Source organism: Ranitomeya variabilis, chromosome 5, assembly GCF_051348905.1.
Source record: "Ranitomeya variabilis isolate aRanVar5 chromosome 5, aRanVar5.hap1, whole genome shotgun sequence".
Classification (NCBI taxonomy): Eukaryota; Metazoa; Chordata; class Amphibia; order Anura; family Dendrobatidae; genus Ranitomeya; species Ranitomeya variabilis.
In genome coordinates this window covers 55,775,387-55,800,959 of record NC_135236.1, presented here as the reverse complement: position 1 = coordinate 55,800,959, position 25,573 = coordinate 55,775,387, and the positions used below count along the sequence as shown (strand labels likewise).

The window sequence follows — 25,573 nt, the reverse complement described above, 5'->3', positions numbered from 1 at the left end:
GATCTGGGTCAGACCCAACTATTAAAGCCTATGGTGATCCATGTGAATCGGATGGAACACAGAAGACAGACTTTGTACTTCCATCTGAATTTCAACCGTTTTGAACTGATATATGGTCAAGAGTCAAGGTAGGAAAAAATAAGTCCAAACAGTCCCTTCTTCATTGAGAAAATAAAGGAATTAGAAAAAAAAAACAAAAGCAACCAAAAAATTGGTCCATTTCTCTCCAGATGGTAACACTCACATGCATGTGTGAATGTGGTCTTCTAATAATAATTTTATTTGTACAGCGCCAACATTTTCCGCAGCACTTTACAAATGAGAGTTGACATGTACAAACAATATCAGATAACGCATAATTCAACAATCAAACAAGAGGCCTGAGGGCCCTGCTCGCAAGAGCTTATGATCTATAAGTAGGAGAGACAAGAAAGGTAAAAAAAAAGTACTTGACGTGTAAGGTTCAGTCATCATTATAATATATAGTCCAGATATAAAATGCATGGAGGGTGTGGGAGCAGACAATGGGACCAGATTTTGAGCAAACTTTAGAAACCGAGAGCAATTAGATGTGATTAGGACAGTCTAAAGATATGCATTTTTAAAACTCGCATAAAACTGTTGATACCAGAAATTCACCGGATGATCCGGTGTAGTGCAATCCAGAGAACTGGAGATGTAGGTTGGTGCAGAACTGTAGAGCACTTTGGGGGTGAAAGTAATATGTTTTATGTTGTATTCTGTAGCAGATGAGTAACCAGTGCAATGACTGGAACAGCATGGTGGTGTCAGGTGTAGCGGCTGGACAGAAATATGATCCTGGCTCCTGCATTCAGGATAGATTGGAGAGAGGAAAGTTTAGTGAGTGATTGGATATTGCTAGTGAAGGGAAAATCAGAAAACATATGCACTCTCCGCCAAGATGATCGTGTTTGTTTGCTGGAGGGAGAATTGGAAGTCTGTCAACAGCTGACTAAACTGTATGGCTACCTTTTTAAAGGGATATTCTCAAGTTGGACGTTCTCTACTATCCATGGGATCTTCTGGCCTTTCAGATAGGAGCCAATAAAGCGCTCTCTGTATACTAAACATGGCATTCATTCTGGTTCCTGCAGACCCATCCATGTCCACAACAAGAACATGTATGTATGTATGTATGTACCCGTTCATTTTGTAGGCCTCTGGTCAGCAAAATGTCCTTATATTATACGCTTACTCCTATCTCTGAATTTTTTGTCTAGTTGCAGATTGTCGCTCCCCCTTTTCCCGATTACAAGGGAAAATCTTTTAGGTTTTAATAACTTTCTTTTCAGGCAATATGCATATTAAAATAACCAGTAAGGAATCCTGAGATCAGATCAGCAAAATCTGATTATTACAAATAATTAACACCGTGTCAGGGGTATCCATCTCTGGCTAACATGGCCGCCCATGTGTGTGGGATGCTCACTCTGTCTTCATTTAGATAAGAAGGCTCAGGGGCATCTTCCTGTGCGACCTCCACCTGACCTTCAGTCCTGTTCTCAGAGCGATAAGTGCGATGTAGATTGATGAGGGAACATTCTGCCCCCAGGGAATGAAGGAGTTAAGGGGATATGAAATAACATAGATCTATAGCAATCTCCACGTCATGTACTGGAGAGCTGAGATAGAATAGAAGACGCTTATGAGTTTATTATTGCTGGTATTATTTATGGTTATGATATGAGAGCTTATGCACATAGCGGAATCACAAGTATGTTTTTTACAGAGGCAGAAAAATTCTGTCAGAGAGATGTATGAGCCCGCTACAGTACTCGGACAACAGGGCGTGGAGGGGAAGGTTGCACAGCAGGGCGTGGAGGGGAGGTTGCGGGGTGTGGAGGGGAAGGCTGCACAGCGGGGCGCGGGAGGCTGTGCAATGGGGCGTGGAGGGGAAGGTTGGGTGGCAGGGCGTGGCAAGGGAGGCTGAGCGACAGGGTATGAATTGGAAAGCTGCGCGGTAGGGCATGGAGGGGGGCGCTGAGCTTCAGGATGTGGTCAGGGGAAGCTGTGAGGCACAGCATGGGAGGAGTACTTTCAGCAGGGTATGTATAAGGAGGGCTGCGCATCAGGGCATGGGTGGGGGAGGAGTATGTGCGACAGGGCATGGAGATGGAGAACTGCGCAGCAGGGCGTGTAGAGGGGCGAGTAGGTGCGGCAAGGTGTGCAAAGGAGGGCTGCGCGGCAGAATGTAGAGGGCTGCATAGCAGGACATGGAGAGGGCTGAGTATGTGCGTCAGGGCATGGAAGATGGAGGGCTGCATGGCGAGGGCTGAATATGTGCGTCAGGGCATGAAGTAGGGCTGCTCATCAGGATGTGGAGAAGGAGCGCTGGGCCATAAGGCGCAGGGGGGAGGTCTAGGGTATGAGTTGAGTACTATTTATTTTATTTTTTTTTTTTTACACCTTGCCTTCATAACTACGTACCGCACATAACTCTAAGGCCGCTGCAGATTTTCTGTCAAGTACTTTACAACATCTCTTCCACACGGATTTTGCCTTTTGTACTGCATAGCGTGAAACCCATGGCCTGTCTGCAGCAAATCCATATCTAAGGGGTTTGTGGCAAAATTTGTGACTGATTTGATCCAGATTAGATTGCGCTGGGTAGAAGGGCTGATGTGAGTGATGACCTCGGCGGGCGATTTGTGGTTAGTGACTACAGTCCGTACACCACAGATGCTACCGCAGCGATATTCAGTGCAGCGCCTTTCAGTATAAGGCTAAACGGAACAAATTTTCAACAAAATAAAAAATCGGTTCTGGTCTTAGATTCTGAGTGTGCAGTACATCCTCCGGTACGCAGATGTATGGATGGGGCGCATAAGGAAGGCATGTTTTTCTACTTGACGATTCTAAAATTAATGTTGGTGACTCAGCCCCTCAGCTGGGTATCTCAGCCATCTGGGATCTGTCTCTCCCGCTCCTATGATAAGCGCTCTCTGCTGCCTCCCACTCTTTTCAGCTCTCCCCCCTCGCTGCTCAGTTTTACCTTTTTTTTTTTTTTTTCCCTATATCCCATTATTTCTTTCCTTCATTTTCTCCATCCAATTCTCCCGGTTTTAGTATCTGCCTCACGTAGTTATCTCTTCGCCCGCTCTCTGCCATCCACAATTTCTCCATTTATAATCTCCGGCACTTTCGCACTTTTACTTTTTTTTTTTTTTTTTTTGTTCCCCTCTCTTTCCCCTTAATGCCCCTGGAAAGAAAAACAATCTTTTTTTTTTTGTATCCTTTAAATGAGCAATGGTTTATAATAGCAGCAATGACAGAATTCCGGGCCGAGTGCATTAATCCCCCCGCAGAAGAGCTTACACTCCAATGAACTGAGCAGCTAGACCCGTAATATCGGAGCCGGGGAGCGGAATAAACCTTGTACTTCCTGAGCTGCAGAGCTTGCGCTCCAATATTCTGCCAGCCTGAGATAACTATAAATTTATTTCTATGCCTGAATGCATTGATGGATCCAAGTTCGATGACTAAAATTAGAAATCTTAAAACCTCTTCCTCTGTATTACACACAAGTGGCCCCAAGGGAGCGGGACAGGTGAAGGGTGAAATATTGGAGGAATGTAATAATATTCTGCAAAGCTTACGCTCTACTGCACAGAACATGTGGTCACAGTAGGGAAGTCTGGACTGAAAGGTCTCTGGGAACCTGAGATAGTCATTTGTGTCATCATATAGTCACGAAGAATCCTAATTTTGGGGCTTACTCATCCCATCAAGTGGAGGAACGATCTCCCCTAGACTCTGCATGGTCTTCTTCGTGAGCATGGAAGGCCAGGTTTGTAGGAACCCCATTCTTCTGGTTTCTGAAATGTTGCCTGATTGCTCAAAATATGGGCCCATTCCTACAACATTAGAAGAATGATGTGCAAAGAATGACCACGAATGGACAGAGCCAGTTGAAGTCTCCTCTGATATTTTACTATGAAGGGGCATTTTTTTACCTGCAATGATTTTGTTATTGCCGATATCCCACATTGACACCATATTTTCTGGCTACGTGGTGGTGGTACATATTTGCCACTAGTTATGAACTTTCCTCCAAGGAGGTAGATTGGCCATTGTCACCCTTGCAGATGTCTCATCTTCATTTACATGCTGTGCCAAATACATTGATACTAATATATGAAGGGGTTGTCGAATAAACCTATTTCCCATCCTCAGAATAAGTCATACATGTATGATCATTGGAGGTCCAACTGCTGGGTCTCCCACTGATTCCGGGAATGGGGGTCACAAAGACCCTTTGTGAATTGAGCAGTGCTGAACACGTGTGACCACAGCTATATCTCACTTGTGATCAGGACCTTCACTCGTCTTGGTATCGGAGTTCTGTGCTATTCTGTAATGTCTTTATTGTCCCCTATGTAAAGTACTGTTGAATATGTTAGTGCTAAAGAAATAAAATTATTATCCACTGTCTATATCAGTGGTCGCACATACTCGCTACTGCTCCTTTTAGACAATCCCAGATACCTGGATGATTTGATATGGTTCTCATCAGCCAGACCCTCTGCGATTATACAGTAATCAGCAGTCCTGTGACAAGGTTGTTTGTGAGACAGCTCCCTTTAAGAAATGTGTGCGATTCAGTATCAAATTTCCATATACAGAGTAGCCAGGGGCATAAGGGCCTCCGTCGCAGTGGTCACAACCACTACAAGGCCCGACGGACACACATCCAGTTGGTGTATTGTCGCACACAGACACATTGGGTCCGTGCGCGACAATATATGCTGCCGGCCAATCGGGGCCAGCTTCTAACGTCGGCGAGCATGTGATGGGGCACATGCTGTAATGTCATGCGCTCAGGTCGCATGCCGAAGTCAACTGTCAGCTTCACGACAAGAGGGTGATACATGGTGGGGAATGAAGGGAAGGTGAGGTTTGTTTTGTTTTTTAAATCAGTAGCTACTATCAGTAGATTCATAATGGGTATGGCCCCCGTCCAAATCTTGCATTGGGGTCCATCAGACTCCATTCACGCCACTGAGAGTAGCTCCATTCTTCTCATTCCTACTTTTGTCTACATCATTTCCGGAGCCAAGGACCTCACAGGCATTTGACGTGCCCCATCTGTATTACAGTTGTGCCCTCCATCACTGACGTTACTACTTTTAATCACTTCTTATAGACATAAAAAAGGTCCTAAGATAGGCCTGGAAGACCTGAAGAGGGGAGGAGAAGACCTGAAGAGGGGAGGAGAAGACCTGAAGAGGGGAGGAGAAGACCTGAAGAGGGGAGGAGAAGACCTGAAGAGAGGAGGAGAAGACCTGAAGAGGGGAGGAGAAGACCTGAAGAGGGTTGGGGTAAAACCTGAAGAGGGTTGGGGTAAAACCTGAAGAGGGTTGGTGTTAAACCTGAAGAGGGTTGGTGTTAAACCTGAAGAGGGTTGGGGTAAAACCCGAAGAGGGGAAACTTAGGTGCATCATGTATGGCAGGTGATTGATCACATAGCCAGAAGAGGTGGCACCAATGGTTTATCAGATTAGCTGTTCTTGCATGTGTGTCAGCAAGATTGGTGGATTGGAAAAGAAATGATTAATAAGGTATACTTATATAAAAATACATAACCTTTAGTATATAAAGTTACATAAAAAAATACTACCCTTTGGGCAACGTCTTAACGTCAGCAAAGAATTTTGAAAAAGAAATAAAGAGGTCCACAGTTAAAGGTTCACAGTTCTATTCTGACCCTAGGGACAAAAGTAAGAATAGCAAGAAATCCTAAGAGGTCCTCCAAGACTAGAGGAGCCACTAACCTTCCTGTGATTTGGCGTCACTTATGTGTTACATATGTGTGACCCTCAGTAAAGGGTTCAAGGACGAAAGGAGGAGATGATATGCACATCTTGAACTTTCTATCTTATGCTTCCCTCTCCTTTCCGCCTCGGGATTTTAAGCATCAGCAGGGTTACTTACCGGTGACAGATGGAGGGTCTGACAGGTGTCACACTCAATGGTTTGTCAGTTCCGCCTGCTCTGCAAATCACCGTGATGTGACATGGCTGAATAAGTCCGCTCTGCTGTCCAGAACACTTTCACATCTTACTTCCCATCATCAGAAAACAGACGCACGACATCAATTCTCAATTTATTTATTTTTTTTGTACAAATCATCTAGTCGCTCAGTCACCGCTTCATCCCGGATAATTAGCGAGCCCTAAATAAGCATAGTGTGGGATGATGATCAAAGACATGGTGACAAAATGTATGGTGCAAGCCTAAGAAGGAAAAAAAGCGGCTGCACGCTGCGCCATACACCGTTTTGTGCAGGATCCATATAACTCGCGGACAGACAGCCTTTTGTTTTTTGGTTCTTTTTATCACCTGGGATGGTGGATTTTTGCTTCCATATAAGTATTTAATAATTAATACTGCATGCCTGTTCCTAAAGAGGGATCGGAGATGTCCTTCATTTTGGCATGTTTCGATCAAAGGTCAAGGACACATTAATAAATGATAATGATGCATAATATATACACAATTAGCTACAGGAGGCCAATCGTGCCCACCGGTTATTAGCCCGATGTAGATGCCTAGAGGGGGTTATACAGCTGCTCTTTATATTTATATGGGGGGCATTGTGCATAAGATTATTTGATATAGTTACTTGTATATACGTGTGACTCCTTGACATATTTGTGACCGGTGTATGTCTGGATACTGATTTCTTAAGTTGATTGCTAATTAGAATGATGTTGGCCAAATCCGCTGACCATTCGAGCACTTAATGTGTATGGGGGTCTTCTGACTTTGACCCAACAGGTGAAATCCGGGCATGTCGAATTTCAATGTCCAATTCTCCAATCATTTTGTTCCCAGGGGAAGTAAGCTTCCAGCCCAAAGGGGTCAGAGAGATAATTGTTGGTCAAACAAGCTTCTGGCCGACAGCGGTCTGAACTGCATGACCAACTTTAGGAATGTGTTTGCATTTGTGCCTTCTTTTGGAGCCACAGTACAAAATTTAGTTATATATTATGGGAGGAAAAGCAATGTTTGTCTAAAACTCCAACCGCCATGATGGATACTAATGTAAATTACTGGGGTCTGATGGGAACCATTGGTATTGATTGACAGAACAAGCAATATGTATTGTTATCCATTTTTATCAGAAACCACAATGCCACTTTAGATGGTGGTTGACCCAATGAGTTCCCCATACTCGAACAAGCTTTGTTTAGCCAAGAAACTCCTTCTATTCTTTGAAAACACATGGACAAAGGCCTACTATACAGATTAGATGGCCTTCTGCCAAACGATGTTTCGGGTGATCGTTGAACCAACAATCATCTTCAATGTTTTGGCCGATCGTTCAACCAACAGTCATCTCTGCCATCTTTCCCATACACAGGATCTGAGGGAGCCACCGGCACATCTCTTTTCTATGGGAGGGCAAAGTGCTTGGCAATACTAAATCAGTCATGCCCGAAATCCTATTTTTCGACAATCTGTTGACTGGTGTTCCCCTACGCATTAGTGGTGACTGAACCCATTGATATCGATGGGTATGGCTGACATTAGTCTAATGTGTATTGGTGACTGAAGGTTCTGCCAGGCACCTCTGGCGCCAGCTTATCTCCCCACGAAAGAAGCTGTCCGATCCTTCTCTCCCCCATGGATATCTGTTGGGCTATACTTGGGTCTTGCCTAACTCTGTCCTTTGGCTGTCTTAATTCTTAGGTTAAAGGTGCTCACATATAAAATCTCCCACAATGAGTTTTTGGTGAGTTTTTGATGCTGTGTATTTTCAGTTTGCCTAAAAACTCAGTGTCTTACAGTTGCAGCAAAGTGGATAGGATTAAAAGAAATCTCATGCCCACTGTGCTTTTTTTATGGGTTTATCTGTGGATTTTCTCCATAGATTTGAATGAGGTGAGAAAAATCTGCAGGTAAAAAAAAGCTGTTTTTAGTGCGTTTCCAGAACAGGAATGCACTAAAAACACATGTAATCCACACATTTCTTAAAGCAGTCTTACCAAGGCTAACTAATGGGAAGCATCTAAAACCAAGCCATTTTATTTAAAACATGACATGCCAAAAAGAGACCAAAACCCTCTGTTGTAAAAATGTGATAAAAGCACAAGATCTAAATAAAAAGGCCAAATCCACTCAAAAACGTAATTAACCCAATTCTGCAGAAAGCCTGCAACATCAAAAATGCACCAAATACTCATCGTGTAGAGAAAAGTGCTTGTGCTTTGGCAAAACTGATGTTTATTTGGTCCTGCCAATAAAGCTGATTTGATTTGATTTGATTTGATTTGATTTGAAAAGAAACAGCTTATGGTGCCACACATGGGAAGATCTGCTTTGTCCATTAATTGCTAACTCAACGATGGGGGCCGGTGGCCAGATATGGGTCAGCAATCCTGCGACAAAAGTCTCATTCAGTTGCCAGTCTTTTCTCTGATTAGATCTATATTTTTCACAGATGCATTTGTACCTATCAAAGTCTGGGGTAGTTCACATGTCTGATTTTCTATTTTTCTCGGACCGACTAGTCCAGCCAAAAGCTTGGAGACTTGTCCGATATTGATCCAAGTGTTGGCTCAAAATCAGGAAAAAGTCTATGGGTCAGTAAAAAAAAAATCAGACCGCACTCAGATGCCATCCAATATTGTCATGATGCCACCATTACTGGTCCCATATTGGTGGAGAAAGATGGCTCCACCAGTTGGCTCATATGTTTACCTCCAAAATGCTAATGCATGAAGGTCATGGCTTCTAGAGACCATTACACACTTTTTTTTTTTTCCCTTGTCTCTTGGGCTCTTGAGTTTAATCGACTTTGGCGCTTGACGTTGGTTTGGTAACGGTAGACCCTTTTTGATGAGCACTTTTCCGACCAAGCATTGCGGTGTGTGAAAGGGTGAGAAGGTCAAAGCACTTAGACCTGACTTTGTTCTCCGGTGTGACTCATTGCAGCACTTAATCACTCCTACTGTGCAACCTAGTATGTAGCCAGCTACCGGTGCGCGCACACATACTGTATATACGCAAACACGTTAAAAGTATATTGACATACATAGACGGCACTTTTTTTCCACCAGGATGCAATCTTTAAAGAATATGGAAAGTAAATATCTATGGTAGAACATCTCTGACTGGCAATTTTCCAAAAGAAATCTCAATGCTTTTTCAATCGTTTTCTCCCAATTGGGGTGGTGCGAGTTTACAAAATGGAAAAGAAGTACTTGGGAAAAATCCTGGATAGACGCTTTGGTTTATTTTATCTTCCAAACTATTAAAATGTGTAGTCCAAAGACCTAAAAAGATGAAGTGGTCTACAACTCTCCATCTGTAGTTCTCCATGGTTATGTCAAGACTAAGCCCTTCAATATTTGCCATACAGGAATACAAGGGCTTGATTTATACTTGTTATCCATGGCCAATGTAAAGGATTTCAAGCCATTCTTTGGTTGACATAAATGATTAGCTTTCTACCAGATAGATGAGAAGTCAGGTCTCCTGTCCTCTCCTAACCACAAACCACATCCAAGAGGAGATGAATGGAGCAACTGGTGGCACATGGACAATTCGAAAGCCACCCATACAGGTTAGGTAACAGTCTCGGCTGGTAGCGATCTTGCCCATTTCTCCCATACACAGGAGCGCTTGCTTTGCCTAGTGATCCTGTGTTGTCCATGAGAGCCGCTGCCCCACTCCTCAGGGGACGGCTTATCTCTAAAGAACAATAGGATTGGCAGTCCGAAATCGGCCATGCTTAATCCTCAACTTCCCCATAAGACTGTTGGTTGAACTCATGGATAACTGCAGCTAGTTGCCACCCCACAAACGGCTACCTTCATTACGTTTGGCCGTCCGAGCTGAAGGTACAAGTCGCTTCTTCTGGTGATTGATGGGTGACCTAGTAGTGGGACCCACAGAAATTAAAAATGTCACTTGATAATTTATGTAAACCATAATATCCCTTTATGTCACGATAGGTGTTTGTCAACTCTGAGTCCCCTGACTCTAAATTCTATACCGATATTATTGAAGTGGTCAACTAGAGCCCCATCTGTTGTGTACCTACAGTTCTCAAGGAAGATCAGTCTCTGGTGACCTGCCCCTACTGCAACAATGTACCGCAATCAAAAGGCTGAGAAAGTCATTGCATCGACTTCCTATTTTAAAAGTATATACCTAGATGGACGCCAAGTGTTACGGGACTGTCTAAGTAGAGGAATACATTTGGGTCTCTGGTCATTAAGACTGGCATTTTGCATGCCAAAAATGAAAAGTGCACTGGAATGTGATGCTTTAAATTCATTAACATTTTTAATCCAATATACAAAAGTTTCTCTGTGTCGCTTTTTCAGGTGGATTCTGGGTGGAATCAGCCTGAAATGTGCCGTGTGCACATAACCTTAGAGAGAGTTTTTGCAGCTTCATCCCCCTCCTCCCTCTCTTATATTCACCGTTAAGACTTTAGTCATTGCCTTAGCACTAGAGCTCATCTTTTCTATGTTCTGTCAAGTCGCAGGTTGGGAAACTTAACTGGGATGTATCACCAGAAAATGACCTATTGTTTAAAGCAGGTTTTGTGTTCATGATATGAAAAAAATTACTTTTAACTTGTATAAAAAAATGGTAATCCTGTAGTTTTCACACCAGACACTGGGGCTGATTTAGACTCCATATTTTCTACTCTTTCAGGACGAGTTTTCAGCAAGCTCCTTACCATCATACGCATTATTGCAATGACCAAAACACCCCTATATAAAGCTGATAACACAGGATCCACCATTCATAATAGGTGATGTCACAGCTCACCTCCTCCTCCTCCCTTTACAATGAACTTGGCACACGCTTATTAAATGCTTCAGTATAAAATATAGAGTTTTAGTCTGTTGCTGCTAATGTACATGTGCATGTCCAGGAAAAAAAGCAGATTTTAGAATGGTCCCAGGGGCTGGTATGAAAATTTACCCCAAATTTTTTTTAAAAAATATGAAACCTATCCCTATAAGGGAAGTTTATGTCATGACAACACATGCCTTTTAAAGAGCAGTTGCATCTGTTTATTAAAAGGCATTTTTATAGTGAACCTTCCCTTTAAGTATCTTTCTTTGTTTTCAGGCTTCTGTATGATGCATACAGTCTTGAAACTTTTTGCAGCTTCACATAGATTTAATCCATGCTAATTCACCATTATGCCTCATGCCATCTGTCTGTCTCCGCTTTGGCAGGAGTTTACAGTTCTGAAGTGGCAGCGGAGGGGTTAAAACTTGAGGGTTCATGTCTCAATGTATTAACGGCAATAAAAATTGCAATACGGCGGCAAATCCATCCAACAATTGTCACATTCTGTGTTTGGAGAACTGTAGATGAATATAGGGGGTTAATCCTATCCAAATCTCATTGTGTCCCCTCTCTTGTTTATTTGAGGCTTTAGTGCTGCCAATATATAAAGGGGTTAAATGTGGCTGAAAATTACTGTATTCCCTTCTTCTGTCCATGTATTGGCAGCACTAAGAATGAGATTTTTCTAAAGGGTTAAATCTAAAGGTTAACATACTCACTTTTTCAGTTTTTCAATTGGTAGCATTTAAAAGGACTGGTCACTGGGTCAAAAGTGTCAAGTTTTTGCTCTCATCTTTTTTTTCTCACTGCTCCCCTGAGTATGACATTTTTTATTTTTTTCAAATCCGACATACGGTTCCAGAGATATGGGCCTTTTTATTTAGTGTTAATTTTTATACTCCTTACTAAGGGAGGGGGCGTGACTAACAGGATCCTCTGGGGCGTGTCTCCTGCCTGCTTTGCATAAAAATTAACAGCAAATAAAAAGGCCCATATCTCTGGAACCGTTCGTCGGATTTTAATAAAACAAAAAGTGGCATACTCGGGGAAGAAGCGGGAAAAGAATAAAACCAAAAACTGTCAACTTTTAGCCTGGTAATAGTTCTCTTTTAAGATGACAATAAGAGTTTGCACCAGTTCAAAAGTTCCACCTCTGTTTTCTCTACATTGGTAGGACTAAACCTGAAATTAAGGGGTGACCTTTGTTAAAAAAAAATGTTGTACACTCCTCCTGTCTTTCATTTTGGTGCATCATCATTGTGCACCCTCCTGTCTGTTTTGGCAGCATTAAACTGCAACTAAAGGGATATATATATAATATTACCAAACCCCCTATTGTTGTCTCCCTGTATGATGATGATGATGATGGAAATAAAGGGGTTATTCTAGATTAAGCTCCCCCCCCCCCCCCCTCTCCTGGTTCCCTCTCTTGTTTCTGCACTGAAGATGACATTAAGGGGTTAAAACTACCCAAATATTAGTGTATTGGCGGATCTCTATATATTGGCGGCATTAAATGATGGAAATACGGGGTTAAATCTAACCGAAGATTGCCGTACCCCCTCCCTCTGTCTCGATAATGCCAGAGCTGTGCGCAGTGATTATAGGGCTCTTTGTCAGATTACTCCTCTGTATACAGCTGTTCTAAGGATGAGCTCGGGTGATAATATATATAGACGTGTATATATAGAGCGCAGCGAATGCACAGATCGGAGCCGAGCCACGTGACTCTCTAGCTGCCTTTTTTTTTGGGGGGGGGCACCGCATTTATAACCTGCGCGATAGTCAGAAAACGTCGATGCAGAAGTGAGCGGGGGGAAAGAAAGCGCTACTTCCAGGAACGAAACATTTACTGAGAAAAAAATAAATAACAACACTTAACACTCGGGGTATTTTTCCATCGGATTTTACACCTCTAGATGCCTTTTCTGCACAATATATGTGTAAATGTCAGATTAGTGTCATAAACCAGATATTATAGAACGCTCAAAATCTTTCAGAATTCTATAAGTGGTTTATTCTGTCACCAAAATGGAATTCTGCATCATAAAAGTGCACCATGTTCCCCAGTGACACAATTCTATACAATATGTTTGTGTGGTTATGAAAAGAATCAGACATTGACTCACGGGGAAGCTTTCCCCAATAGGTGGCAGTAAGGAGACGTGTTTTTTTCAATTTTGGAAAATGGCTAATTTGCATACCGTTTTCTCAAGGAGCATTACTTGGCCTATAAGTCTGTCTAAGTTAGCTGCTGATCTCTGCAAGGAGAAACCATACACCAGAGTCCCTATGTATTAGAATATAACTACTATAATACTGCGCCTATGTACAAGAATATAACTACTATAATACTGCTCCTATGTACAAGAATATAACTACTATAATACTACCCCCTATGTACAAGAATATAACTACTATAATACTGCTCTCTATGTACAAGAATATAACTACTATAATACTGCTCTCTATGTACAAGAATATAACTACTATAATACTGCCCCTATGTACATGAATATAACTACTATAATACTGCCCCCTATGTACAAGAATATAACTACTATAATACTGCTCCTATGTACAAGAATATAACTGCTATAATACTGCTCCTCTGTACAAGTATATGACTACTATAATACTGCCCCTATGTACAAGAATATAACTACTATAATACTGCCCCATGTACAAGAATATAACTACTATAATACTGCCCCTATGTACAAGAATATAACTACTATAATACTGCCCCATGTACAAGAATATAACTACTATAATACTGCCCCATGTACAAGAATATAACTACTATAATACTGCCCCTATGTACAAGAATATAACTACTATAATACTGCCCCATGTACAAGAATATAACTGCTATAATACTGCTCCTATGTACAAGAATATAACTACTATAATACTGCCCCATGTACAAGAATATATCTACTATAATACTGCTCCTATGTACAAGAATATAACTACTATATCACTGCCTCCTATGTACAAGAATATAACTACTATAATACTGCTCCCTATGTACAAGAATATAACTACTATAATACTGCCCCTATGTACAAGAATATAACTACTATAATACTGCCCCTATGTACAAGAATATAACTACTATAATACTGCCCCATGTACAAGAATATAACTACTATAATACTGCCCCTATGTACAAGAATATAACTACTATAATACTTCTCCTATGTACAAGAATATAACTACTATATCACTGCCTCCTATGTACAAGAATATAACTACTATAATACTGCTCCTATGTACAAGAATATAACTACTATAATACTGCTCCTATGTACAGGAATATAACTACTATAATACTGCCCCTATGTACAAGAATATAACTACTATATCACTGCCTCCTATGTACAAGAATATAACTACTATAATACTGCTCCTATGTACAAGAATATAACTACTATAATACTGCTCCCTATGTACAAGAATATAACTACTATATCACTGCCTCCTATGTACAAGAATATAACTACTATAATACTGCCCCTATGTACAAGAATATACCTACTATAATACTGCTCCTATGTACAAGAATATAACTACTATAATACTGCTCCTATGTACAAGAATATAACTACTATAATACTGCTCCTATGTACAAGAATATAACTACTATAATACTGCTCCTATGTACAAGAATATAACTACTATAATACTGCCCCTTATGTACAAGAATATAACTACTATAATACTGCCCCCTATATACAAGAATATAACTACTATAATACTGCCCCCTATATACAAGAATATAACTACTATAATACTGCCCCTATGTACAAGAATATAACTACTATAATACTGCCCCTATGTACAAGAATATAGCTACTATAATACTGCCCCTATGTACAAGAATATAACTACTATAATACTGCCCCTATGTACAAGAATATAGCTACTATAATACTGCCCCCTATATACAAGAATATAACTACTATAATACTGCCCCATGTACAAGAATATAACTACTATAATACTGCCCCCTATATACAAGAATATAACTACTATAATACTGCCCCATGTACAAGAATATAACTACTATAATACTGCCCCCTGTGTACAAGAATATAACTACCGTACTCAAAGTTCATAATGGCGTTTATGATTTATAAAGGAAGAAAAATATAAATGATGAGACGCCTTCACAATAAAAACAACAGATAATATATGTATCGATCAGGGACACATTCAGGCCGGCTAATGTATTGTCTGCTCAGTAGAATTTGATTTAAAGCCTCTTGATGTACGTTCCTCACGACCCCATTGATTTCATGACACTTGCGTTAGACCGCAGGGAGCTGCAAGAAAAAGATCCATCAGATTAAAGTCAAGCACTGAGCGCGTTTATCCCACTAGAGAGGCTGCTGGGTGTCTGACAGCAATATGAAATCCAAGAGTTCATCTTGCCAGCTTCACAAGGTGTTACTCATCCATCCCGGCTATGTGGCTGCTACAATGAAATCTCGCCAAGGAAATGCATTGGCAACTTGAATTGGTTTTGTGGCTCAGAAAATAAGACTGTAATTCCATTCCCTGAGCGGTACGAAGACTTTTCAGAATCTCAGCAAGAGATGTGTTAATTGCTACAGAAAATACCCCAGGAACGGTCGGGGCCTGCAGTCACATCGTCTTTGATTCTCGATGAAAAGTAAATGCCAAAAAAAAAAAAAAGACGAGTAGACTGTGTTAATTTGCAAACGTGTGTCTGGAAGCCACGAGCGATGTGTGAAGATAATCCATCACAGGGGGGTTTCCTCTTTCCGAAGAGAAAACGATTGTGCCAACGTGTAAGAGGCTTTCTGCTCGATGCATGACTCCGTGATTTGGATCTGTTTTGTCCATGTGTTCAGGCACCCTAGGTTGTTCTAAAAAAGAAAAACAAATGCCATGTCTCTGTAGTTATATATCTATGATCGGTGAGAGTTTTTAAGAAACTGCCCCTAGTACAATTTTTGAACATGAATTCATCTTCTTAATAATGTTTCTAGAATAGGAGATAGTTATCAGAAAAATAAACACGGTCATCCTCGTATATACATAGGAATCTGACTGCTCCTCAGGGGCGTTTCTTCACCTAGAGCAGGCTGCCTCTGGGGTGTTTTTCACCAAGAGCAGGCTTCCTCCTCAGAGGCGTTTTTCACCAGGAGTAGGCTTCCTCCTCAGGGGCGTTTTTCACCAAGAGCAGGCTGCCTCCTCGGGCACGTTTTTCACCAAGAGCAGGCTGCCTCCTCGGGCACGTTTTTCACCAAGAGCAGGCTGCCTCCTCTGGGGCATTTTTTCACCAAGGGCAAGCTGCATACTTAGGAGCGTTTCTTCTCCAAGAGTAGTTTGCCTCCTCAGAGGCATTTCTTCAAGAGCAGGCTGCCTCCTTGGGGGGCGTTTCTTCACCAAGAGCAGGCTGCCTCCTCAGGGGCGTTTCTTCAAGAGCAGGCTGCCTCCTTGGGGAGCGTTTCTTCACCAAGAGCAGGCTGTCTCCTTGGGGCATTTTTCACCAAGAGCAGGCTGCCTCCTTGAAGGGCGTTTCTTCACCAAGGGCAGGCTGCCTCCTTGGGGGTGTTTCTTCACCAAGAGTAGGCTGCCTCCTTGAAGGGCGTTTCTTCACCAAGGGCAGGCTGCCTCCTTGGGGGTGTTTCTTCACCAAGAGTAGGCTGCCTCCTCAGGGACGTTTCTTTATCAAGAGCAGGCTGCCTCCTTGGGGCATTTTTTCACCAAGAGCAGGCTGCCTCCTTGAGGGGCGTTTCTTCACCAAGAGTAGGCTGCCTCCTTGGAGGCGTTTCTTCACTAAGACCAGGCTGCCTCCTTGGAGGCGTTTCTTCACTAAGACCAGGCTGCCTGCGTGGGGAGGGGATGTTTCTTTACAGAGACCAGTCCACCTCTCCGGGTGTGGTTGACATTGACTTGACTCGATACGTCTTCTACGGCAGGACGGGGCCTCTTTGTCAAATTAAGCACACACCATTGAGAAAATGCATTGAGTTCATTAAGTGCCGTGTACCAATCTTAATCAATCGGCCCCTTAGCGTTCAGTATTTATATAAAATCTCTTTTTTTCTATGACAATTGGTAGGTCTTGTTGTTTCCGCCATGGTACAATCTAACCATTTTTGCACCTGCAGGGCTTATTATAAATACCATGTCACCATATGCTGCTCCTTTATTTTCGATATATCCGTCTTAATTGACAGAATACATCTACTTTAGGGTAGTATCCGAAGGAACAAGGCGCACTTGTTTTCGATTGGATTTCGTGTGAATGAACGTGAAATCTGAGATGTATTGTCTGGGAAATGTCTATGGGCAACTCATAGCGATCCTTACAGGTTTCCCAATTGTATGAAGCTGTAATAGGGTCACATACATTAAGACTTATTGCCCTCTTGTCAGAAAAATCTCTTACATCTTTATTCTTCAAATACTTGGATCCAAGCATAATTGGCAAAATGAACCCAGTTCCTCAGACAATATATCCCATTTTTTCCTATTGTGGAAGCTAATCAAATTTTTGGTGAATACAAATGGAGTGGAGAACCCATCCTTCCAAAAGTAAATTTCTATTGAAAATGGGGTACTTTTCGAACCACCAAAACCTGGTGTACGTGGAGATCTTAAGGAGAGGGCTTCATCAGAAACATTACCACCAATGGTATGAAAGATAAGAGCAGTCTTCCTACCCTTTCCTAGACCATCCTATCCCATCTCATCCTTGCGATATACTGAGGAGGAACTTGCCATTTGTTTTCGTAAAATCAATATAGATCCAATTCCTGGCACAATGTGAATTTTCTTGAAAATTACATGAAAATTTAAGTAGAAATATAGAATTTTTCAATGTCAAACTTATAGAAGGAATAGACCTCCCACAATGCTGTGTCCAAACATGAGATTACTTCTGTGCGGTTCTTCGAAATACATTAGTGTTTTCACTTTTCGAGTTTCTCTTTGTGGAACCTGAAATGTAGAACCTCGTTGTCCCGGGAGAGAGATACATGAGATGAACAATTAGACGTGACAGCATTAAGCAATGGATTCCTGTTTTTAATTGCATGGAAGCAGAATAGTGTGAGTCCTAACAGCACATTGGGTAGTGTCATTGACAGGTTGGGTGATGGGTCATTTAGGAGGTAGCGGAAAGGTCAGATGTGATGAGAGCAGAGAAATAACCCCAGGCTGAGATATGACGGTAATTCAGCCAAAGATGCTTTAGTCAGGGATTTCTGCAAAGTGCCGAGAGAGTGGAGAACTGAAATAAAGCTAGCTGAGGGATGTATATCTAAGGGGGAGTAGAGGTTGGCCTAGTGCCCAACGGGAACAGAATGAGTTGTGATGAACCCAGTTACAGTAGCTTTAAATGGAACACAAGTTTGTAAAAAAAAAACAAAACATGGAGCGTTGACCTTACTGTAGGAGCGATGTCACTGACTTCGAAAATTGGATCCAGATGGCCCAAGTATCCACGTTGTCCTAGCCTTTGGGTTTTTTCATTCTGTTTCTCGCAGGTGAACCTTTGAATGTCGTGAATGGGAAGCCCTCTTTCTTTGTTCAAATGGGCCTTCTAAACACAATAACCCCCTCCCCCCGTAACCCAAAGAAATCCATTGTCCATGGTAGAAAACTTTTATGGACCAGTGTTTCATATAGCATTAATTTGCTCCCCTCCTTTGTTAAGTTCCACATTCCAATTTTGGGACTACAAGTGTTTCTAAAATCCCCAACTAATTTCATAGTATGCCAGTTAGACTTGCTGTGTTTTGAGGGGTGGGAAATGGGATAACATGAAGAAGTTCCACACATTGGCACATTGAGAACAGCTGTCCTTGTAGAAGGTACCTTGGAATGTAACCCATGACTACATCTGGTGGTAGCATCGGAACAAAGGTCTATGTGTATGCCTCTGCTTTGCAGCATCAAAGGAGGTATGCCTTGCGTTTTGGAAGGATATGTGACAAGGAATTACATAAGGAATGATCAGTGAGGAGTAATGTTGGATCTGAAGCTTTGATGATACAAATCAAGAAAAAGCATAAATGAGAACAGAAAAAAAAATAATTATTCCCATGTCTCCTAATGGAAAACGGAGACCTTCTGGTGATAGGAAGGATTCTGGATTCAATTTAGATGGTGGGGAATGTTGCAATTTCCTCTTTAAAGCAAGCCCTCAACTCATTTGATTAAAGTCTTAGAGTTCTGATCTCAAATGATAGATTGACTTCACTTCAGATTATTGTTTGTCTTCTCATGAAATCAGAAGAAATTACTTTGAGACTTGGTATTGAGATCGAGGTGTCTACTTTCCATGATCATTGAGATGGTCCTCCTGAGATGTACATTCTCTGAAATAAGAGGATGGTCCTGTAGAAATATACTGATTGCTTGATAGATTATTGAGTAGTCATATATGAGGTTATTGAATTGCTTTGCTCTTACAACTGATGTCCTGTAAAATTTCTGAGAGGTCTTACAGAAGAATACTGACTTTCTGAGAGATTGGAGGGTGATCTTTTAGGAGGCTATTGATGTCCTGAGAGTTTGGTGAGTGGTTTTATAGGACGTCCTGAGTGATTGGTGGGTGAATTAATAGAAGTATACTGCCTTCCTGTGAGGTTAGTCTTAAAGGAGGGATACTGCGATGTGCTGTGACATTACTGGGTGGTTTTACAGAAGAATATGGACTCCCCGATAGATTGGTGAATGATCTTATAGCCACTTATTTATGTCCTCAGAGATTGGTAGGTGGTATTACAGAAGCATAGTGCCTTCCTTTTGAGATCAGAGGGTGGTTTTATAGGAGGATACTGCCTTCCTGTAAGGTCAGTTGGTATTCTTATAGGAGGATACTGCCTTCCTGTGAGGTCAGTGGGTATTCTTATAGGAGGATACTGCCTTCCTGTGAGGTCAGTGGGTGGTCTTATAGGAGGATTCTGCCTTCCTGTGAGGTCAGTGGGTGGTCTTATAGGAGGATACTGCCTTCCTGTGAGGTGAGTGGGTGGTCTTATAGGAGGATACTGCCTTCCTGTGAGGTCAGTGGGTGGTCTTATAGGAGGATACTGCCTTTCTCTCAGATTTATGTAGGTCTTTCTTCAGGAAACTGACTTTCGAAATGATACATTTGGATATTATCATTATTGGTTCCGGCCCCTATGACATTAGTGAGGGTCTTACTGGAAGATACTGACATGTAAAGGAATTACATCGATCGTGCTCTACGATAAGCCCTTCCACGGAGATTTTAATGAGAATTTCTGTAGGATACTGTCTGTCAATTTTAAATAAGTTGGGTCTTGATACAGATTTCTGACTTTCTGTGATTGAAATTCTTTGAGATGAGAGAAGTGGTCTTGATGGACAGTAATAACTTCCAATGGAATAAGTTGGTAGTCTTACGGCAGGAGACTGACCTTCTGTGAGATTAGTGGGTGCTCTTACAGAAGGCTACAAACTTCATTTGGGACCAGAGGGTTGGCTTTTAGAAGTACTGACTTACTATGAAACTAGGTGGTCTTTCAGGAGGACACTTACTTTCTGTGAGATTAGTAGGTGGTCTTATGAAAGGTTACAACCCTCTTCTGAGACTAGTGGATTGTCTCCTAGCAATATGGACTTCCTGTGACATTAGAAGGAGGTCTTACAAAAAGGATGCTGAATTTCTGTGAGATTTGTTGGTGGTATTTTGGGAGGATGCAGACTTCTGTGAGATTAGTGAGTGGTATTCTAGAAATCCTAGCATCCTTTGAGAATAGTGAGTGGTTTTACAGAAGAATCCTAACTTCCTGGGAGATTACTGGGTGGTCTTATAGAATAATTACTTTTTTTTGTGAGATTAGCAGGAGGCCTTACAATGGGTGGTCTTTCTTGATTTTCCATGGTATTAATGGCAGTGCTTCGCTACATCACTGACTTCCTCTGGTGTTGCTATACTACAGAGTGTCAGATATGTAAATGTGTATAGCCGTGAGGACTTCACCAGTGCTTGATATTTAATAAACCTGTTTCCAGAAACCAAGTAGGTCAAATCAAGTCAAATAAATGGAGCTGAATTGTAATACCAGACTCTGCCCATGGCCAGATGAGGCGCTGTTTCTAGAGGTAAAAAAAGCTGTTTTCTAATCATGAAGAACCCCCTTAAAAGCAAGATAGGACTAGCTGCGAGGCCCTACAGTACAATGCTGCTTGTTTTTTGTGATTGAGGCGGGTTTGCTACATGCCAAGATCCTCTTTGCCGTCAGATGTGTGACAGGTCCCTGGAGGATCTCGCCTAGATGTATGAAGATGATGTATTGTCGGATTAACTCTATTTTTAGATATCATTTGGCTTTATATGATAAGAAGTCGGCAATACAAGGAATCCTAAACCGAGCGATTAATAATTGTGGAGGAGAGCAGCCAGGTACAGAGAGTGCTCTATAGTGTGTATGTGTGTATATGTATCAAAAAAATAAAGGGAACACTTTAAATCAACAGAATATAACTCCAAGTAAATTAAACTTCTGTGAAATCAAACTGTCCACTTAGGAAGCAACACTGACTGACAATCAATTTCACATGCTGTTGTGTAAATGGAATAGACAACAGATGGGAATTATTGGCAATTATCAAAACACCCTCAATAAAGGACTGGTTCTGCAGGTGGGGACCACAGACCACATCTCAGTACCAATGCTTTCTAGCTGATGTTTTGGTCACTTTTGAATGTTGGTTGTGATTTCACACTCGTGGTAGCATGAGACGGACTCTACAACCCACACAAGTGGCTCAGGTAGTGCAGCTCATCCAGGATGGCACATCAATGTGAGCTGTGGCAAGAAGATTTGCTGTGTCTGTCAGCATAGTGTCCAGAGGCTGGAGGCGCTGCCAGGAGACAGGCCAGTACACCAGGAGACGTGGAGGGGGCCGTAGGAGGGCAACAACCCAGCAGCAGGACCGCTTCCTCAGCCTTTGTGCAAGGAGGAACAGGAGGAGCACTGCCAGAGCCCTGCAAAATGACCTCCAGCAGGCCACAAATGTGCATGTGTCTGCATAGTTAGAAACTGACTCCATGAGGATGGTCTGAGTGCCCGACGTCCACAGATGGGGTTATGCTCACAGCCCAACACCATGCAGGACGCTTGCCATCTGCAACAGAACACAGGATTGGCAAATTCGCCATTGGCGCCCTGTACTCTTCACAGATGAAAGCAGGTTCACACTGAACACATGTGACAGAGTCTGTAGACACCATGGAGAGCGATCTGCTGCCTGCAACATCCTTCAGCATGACCGGTTTGGCAGTGGGTCAGTAATGGTGTGGGGTGGCATTTCTTTGGAGGGCCACAGAGCCCTCCATGTTCTCGCCACAGGTAGCCTAACTGCCATTAGGTACCAAGATGAGATCCTCAGACCCCTTGTGAGACCATATGCAGGTGCGGTTGGCCCTGGGTTCCTCCTAATGCAGGACAATGCCAGACCTCATGTCGATGGAGTGTGTCAGCAGTTCCTGCAGGATGAAGGCATTGAAGCTATGAACTGGCCCGCCCATTCCCCAGACCTGAATCCGATTGAACACATCCGGGACATCATGTCTCGCTCCATCCACCAACGTCACGTTGCACCACAGACTGTCCAGGAGTTGGTGGATGCTTTAGTCCAGGTCTGGGAGGAAATCCCTCAGGAGACCATCCACCGCCTCATCAGGAGCATGCCCAGGCATTGTAGGGAGATCATACTCATACAGGCACGTGGAGGCCACACAAACACTACTGAGCATCATTTCCTTGTCTTGAGGCATTTCCACTGAAGTTGGATCAGCCTGTAACTTCATTTTCCACTTTGATTTTGAGCATCATTCCAACTCCAGACCTCCATGGGATATTAGTTGTGATTTACGTTGATAATTTTTAGGTTTTATTGTTCCCAACACATTACACTATGCAATGAATAAGGATTTACAACTGGAATATTTCATTCAGTGATGTCTAGGATGTGGGATTTTAGTCTTCCCTTTATTTTTTTGAGCAGTGTATAATATGTGTGTGTGTATGTGTGTGTGTATATATGTATGTGTGTATATATATATATATATATATATATATATATATATATATATACATGTGTGTGTGTATACATATTTCCCCCACTGTGTGTGTGTGTGTGTATATACACACACACACACACACACACACACACACACACACACACACACACACACACACACACACACACACGCACTGGGGGAAATAAGTATTTGACCCCTTGCTGATTTTGTAAGTTTTCCCACTGACAAAGACGTGAACAGTCTATCGTTTTAACCCCTTAACTCCCAAGGGTGGTTTGCACGTTAATGACCGGGCCAATTTTTACAATTCTCACCACTGTCCCTTGATGAGTTTATAACTCTGGAACGCTTCAACGGATCCTGATGAAAAAAATGGAAATTTGGCGAAAATTTAGAAAATTTCACAATTTTCCAACTTTGAATTTTTATCCCCTTAAATCACAGAGATATGTCATACAAAATACTTAGTAAGTAACATTTCCCACATGTCTACTTTACATCAGCACAATTTTGGAACCAACATTTTTTTTTGTTAGGGAGTTATAAGGGTTTAAATTTGACCAGCGATTTCTCATTTTTACAACACCATTTTTTTTTAGGGACCACATCACATTTCAAGTCACTTTGAGGGGTCTATATGATAGAAAATACCCAAGTATGACACCATTCTAAAAACGACACATCTCAAGGTACTCAAAACCACATTCAAGAAGTTTATTAACCCTTCAGGTGTTTCACAGAAATGTTTGGAATGTTTAAAAAAAAATAAAAATGAACATTTAACTTTTTTTCACCAAAAATTTATTTAATCTCTAATTTGTTTTATTTTACCAAGGGTAACAGGAGAAATTGGACCCCAAAAGTTGTTGTCCAATTTGTCCTGAGTACGCTGATACCCCATATGTGGGGGGAACCACCGTTTGGGCGCATGGCAGAGCTCGGAAGGGAAGGAGCGCCGTTGGGAATGCAGACTTAGATGGATTGGTCTGCAGGCGTCACATTGCGTTTGCAGAGCCCCTAATGTACCTAAACAGTAGAAACCCCCAACAAGTGACCACATATTGGAACCTAGACCCCCCAAGGAACTTATCTAGATGTGTTGTGAGAACTTTGAACGCCCAAGTGTTTCACTACAGTTCATAACGCAGAGCCGTAAAAATAAAAAAAAAATAAAAAAATCCTTTTTTTTCCACAAAAATTATTTTTTAGCCCCCGGTTTTGTATTTTCCCAAGGGTAACAGGAGAAATTGGACCCCAAAAGTTGTTGTCCAATTTGTCCTGAGTACGCTGATACCCCATATGTGGGGGGAACCACTGTTTGGGCGCACGGGAGAGCTCGAAGGGAAGGAGCGCTGTTTTTACTTTTTCAACGCAGAATTGGCTGGAATTGAGATCGGACGCCATGTCGCGTTTGGAGAGCCCCTGATGTGCCTAAACGGTGGAAGCCCCCAATTCTAACTGAAACCCTAACCCAAACACACCCCTAACCCTAATCCCAACCCTAACCACACCCCTAACCCGAACATGCCCCTAGCTCTAATCCCAACCACACCCCTAACTCCAACACACCCCTAGCCCTAATCCCAACCCTAATTTCAACCGTAAATGTAATCCAAACCCTAACTGTAGCCCCAACCCTAACTGTAGCCCTAGCCCAGACCCTAACTTTAGCCCCACCCCTAAACCTAACCCTAATGGGAAAATGGAAATTAATAGATTTTTTTCAAATTTTATTATATTTCCCTAACTAAGGGTGTGATGAAGGGGGGTTTGATTTACTTTTATAGCGGGTTTATTAGCGGATTTTTATGATTGGCAGCCGTCACACACTAAAAGACGCTTTTTATTGCAAAAAATAGTTTTTGCGTCTCCACATTTTGAAAGCTATAATTTTTCCATATTTTGGTCCACAGAGTCATGTGAGGTCTTATTTTTTGCAGGACGAGCTGATGTTTTTATTGGTACCATTTTCAGACACGTGACATTTTTTGATCGCTTTTTATTCGATTTTGTGAGGCAGAATGACCAAAAAACAGCTTTTCATTAATTTCTTTGGGGGGGGGGGGGGCGTTTATACCATTCCACGTTTGGTAAGATTGGTAAAGCAGTTTTATTCTTCGGGTCAGTACGATTACAGCGATACCACATTTATATAATTTTTTTATGTTTTGGCGCTTTTGTACGATAAAAACTATTTTATATAAAAAATAATTTTTGCATCGCTTTATTCTGAGGACTATAACTTTTTTAAATTTTCGCTGCTGATGATGCTGTATGGAGGCTCCTTTTTTGCGGGACAAGATGACGTTTTGAGCGGTACCATGGTTATTTATATCAGTCTTTTTGATCGCGTGTTATTCCACTTTTTGTTTGGCGGTATGATAACAGCATTGTTTTTTTGCCTCTTTTTTTTATTTTTTTATTTTACGGTGTTCACTGAGGGGGTTAACTAGTGGGACAGTTTTATAGGTCGGGTCGTTACAGACATGGCGATACTAAATATGTGTACTTTTATTGTTATTTTTTTTTATTCAGATAAATAAATGTATTTATTGGAACAATATATTTTTTTTTTCTTTGTCTAGGAATTTTTTTTTTTTTTTTTACACATGTAAATATTTTTTTTTTTTACTTTTTCCCCTGGGGGGACATCATACTATAGTGTCAGATCGCTGA

The 25,573-nt window shown here is 41.8% G+C and overlaps 1 protein-coding gene across 3 annotated transcripts in view; it reads left to right on the top strand.

Moving 5' to 3' along the window:
* The window catches only part of PDE4A (phosphodiesterase 4A), a 903,909-nt gene that overhangs the window by 716,347 nt on the left and 161,989 nt on the right, over positions 1 to 25,573 (top strand). The window contains exon 1 of one of the 3 annotated variants that reach the window (XM_077262041.1): positions 4,782 to 4,910. The exons of the other annotated variants lie outside the window; for them this stretch is intronic. Within the exon in view, the coding sequence (XP_077118156.1) occupies positions 4,828 to 4,910 (83 nt within the window). The 5' untranslated portion in view covers positions 4,782 to 4,827. Of the gene's footprint in view, positions 1 to 4,781; positions 4,911 to 25,573 lie in introns of those variants that run through there. 3 annotated transcript variants of the gene reach the window in all.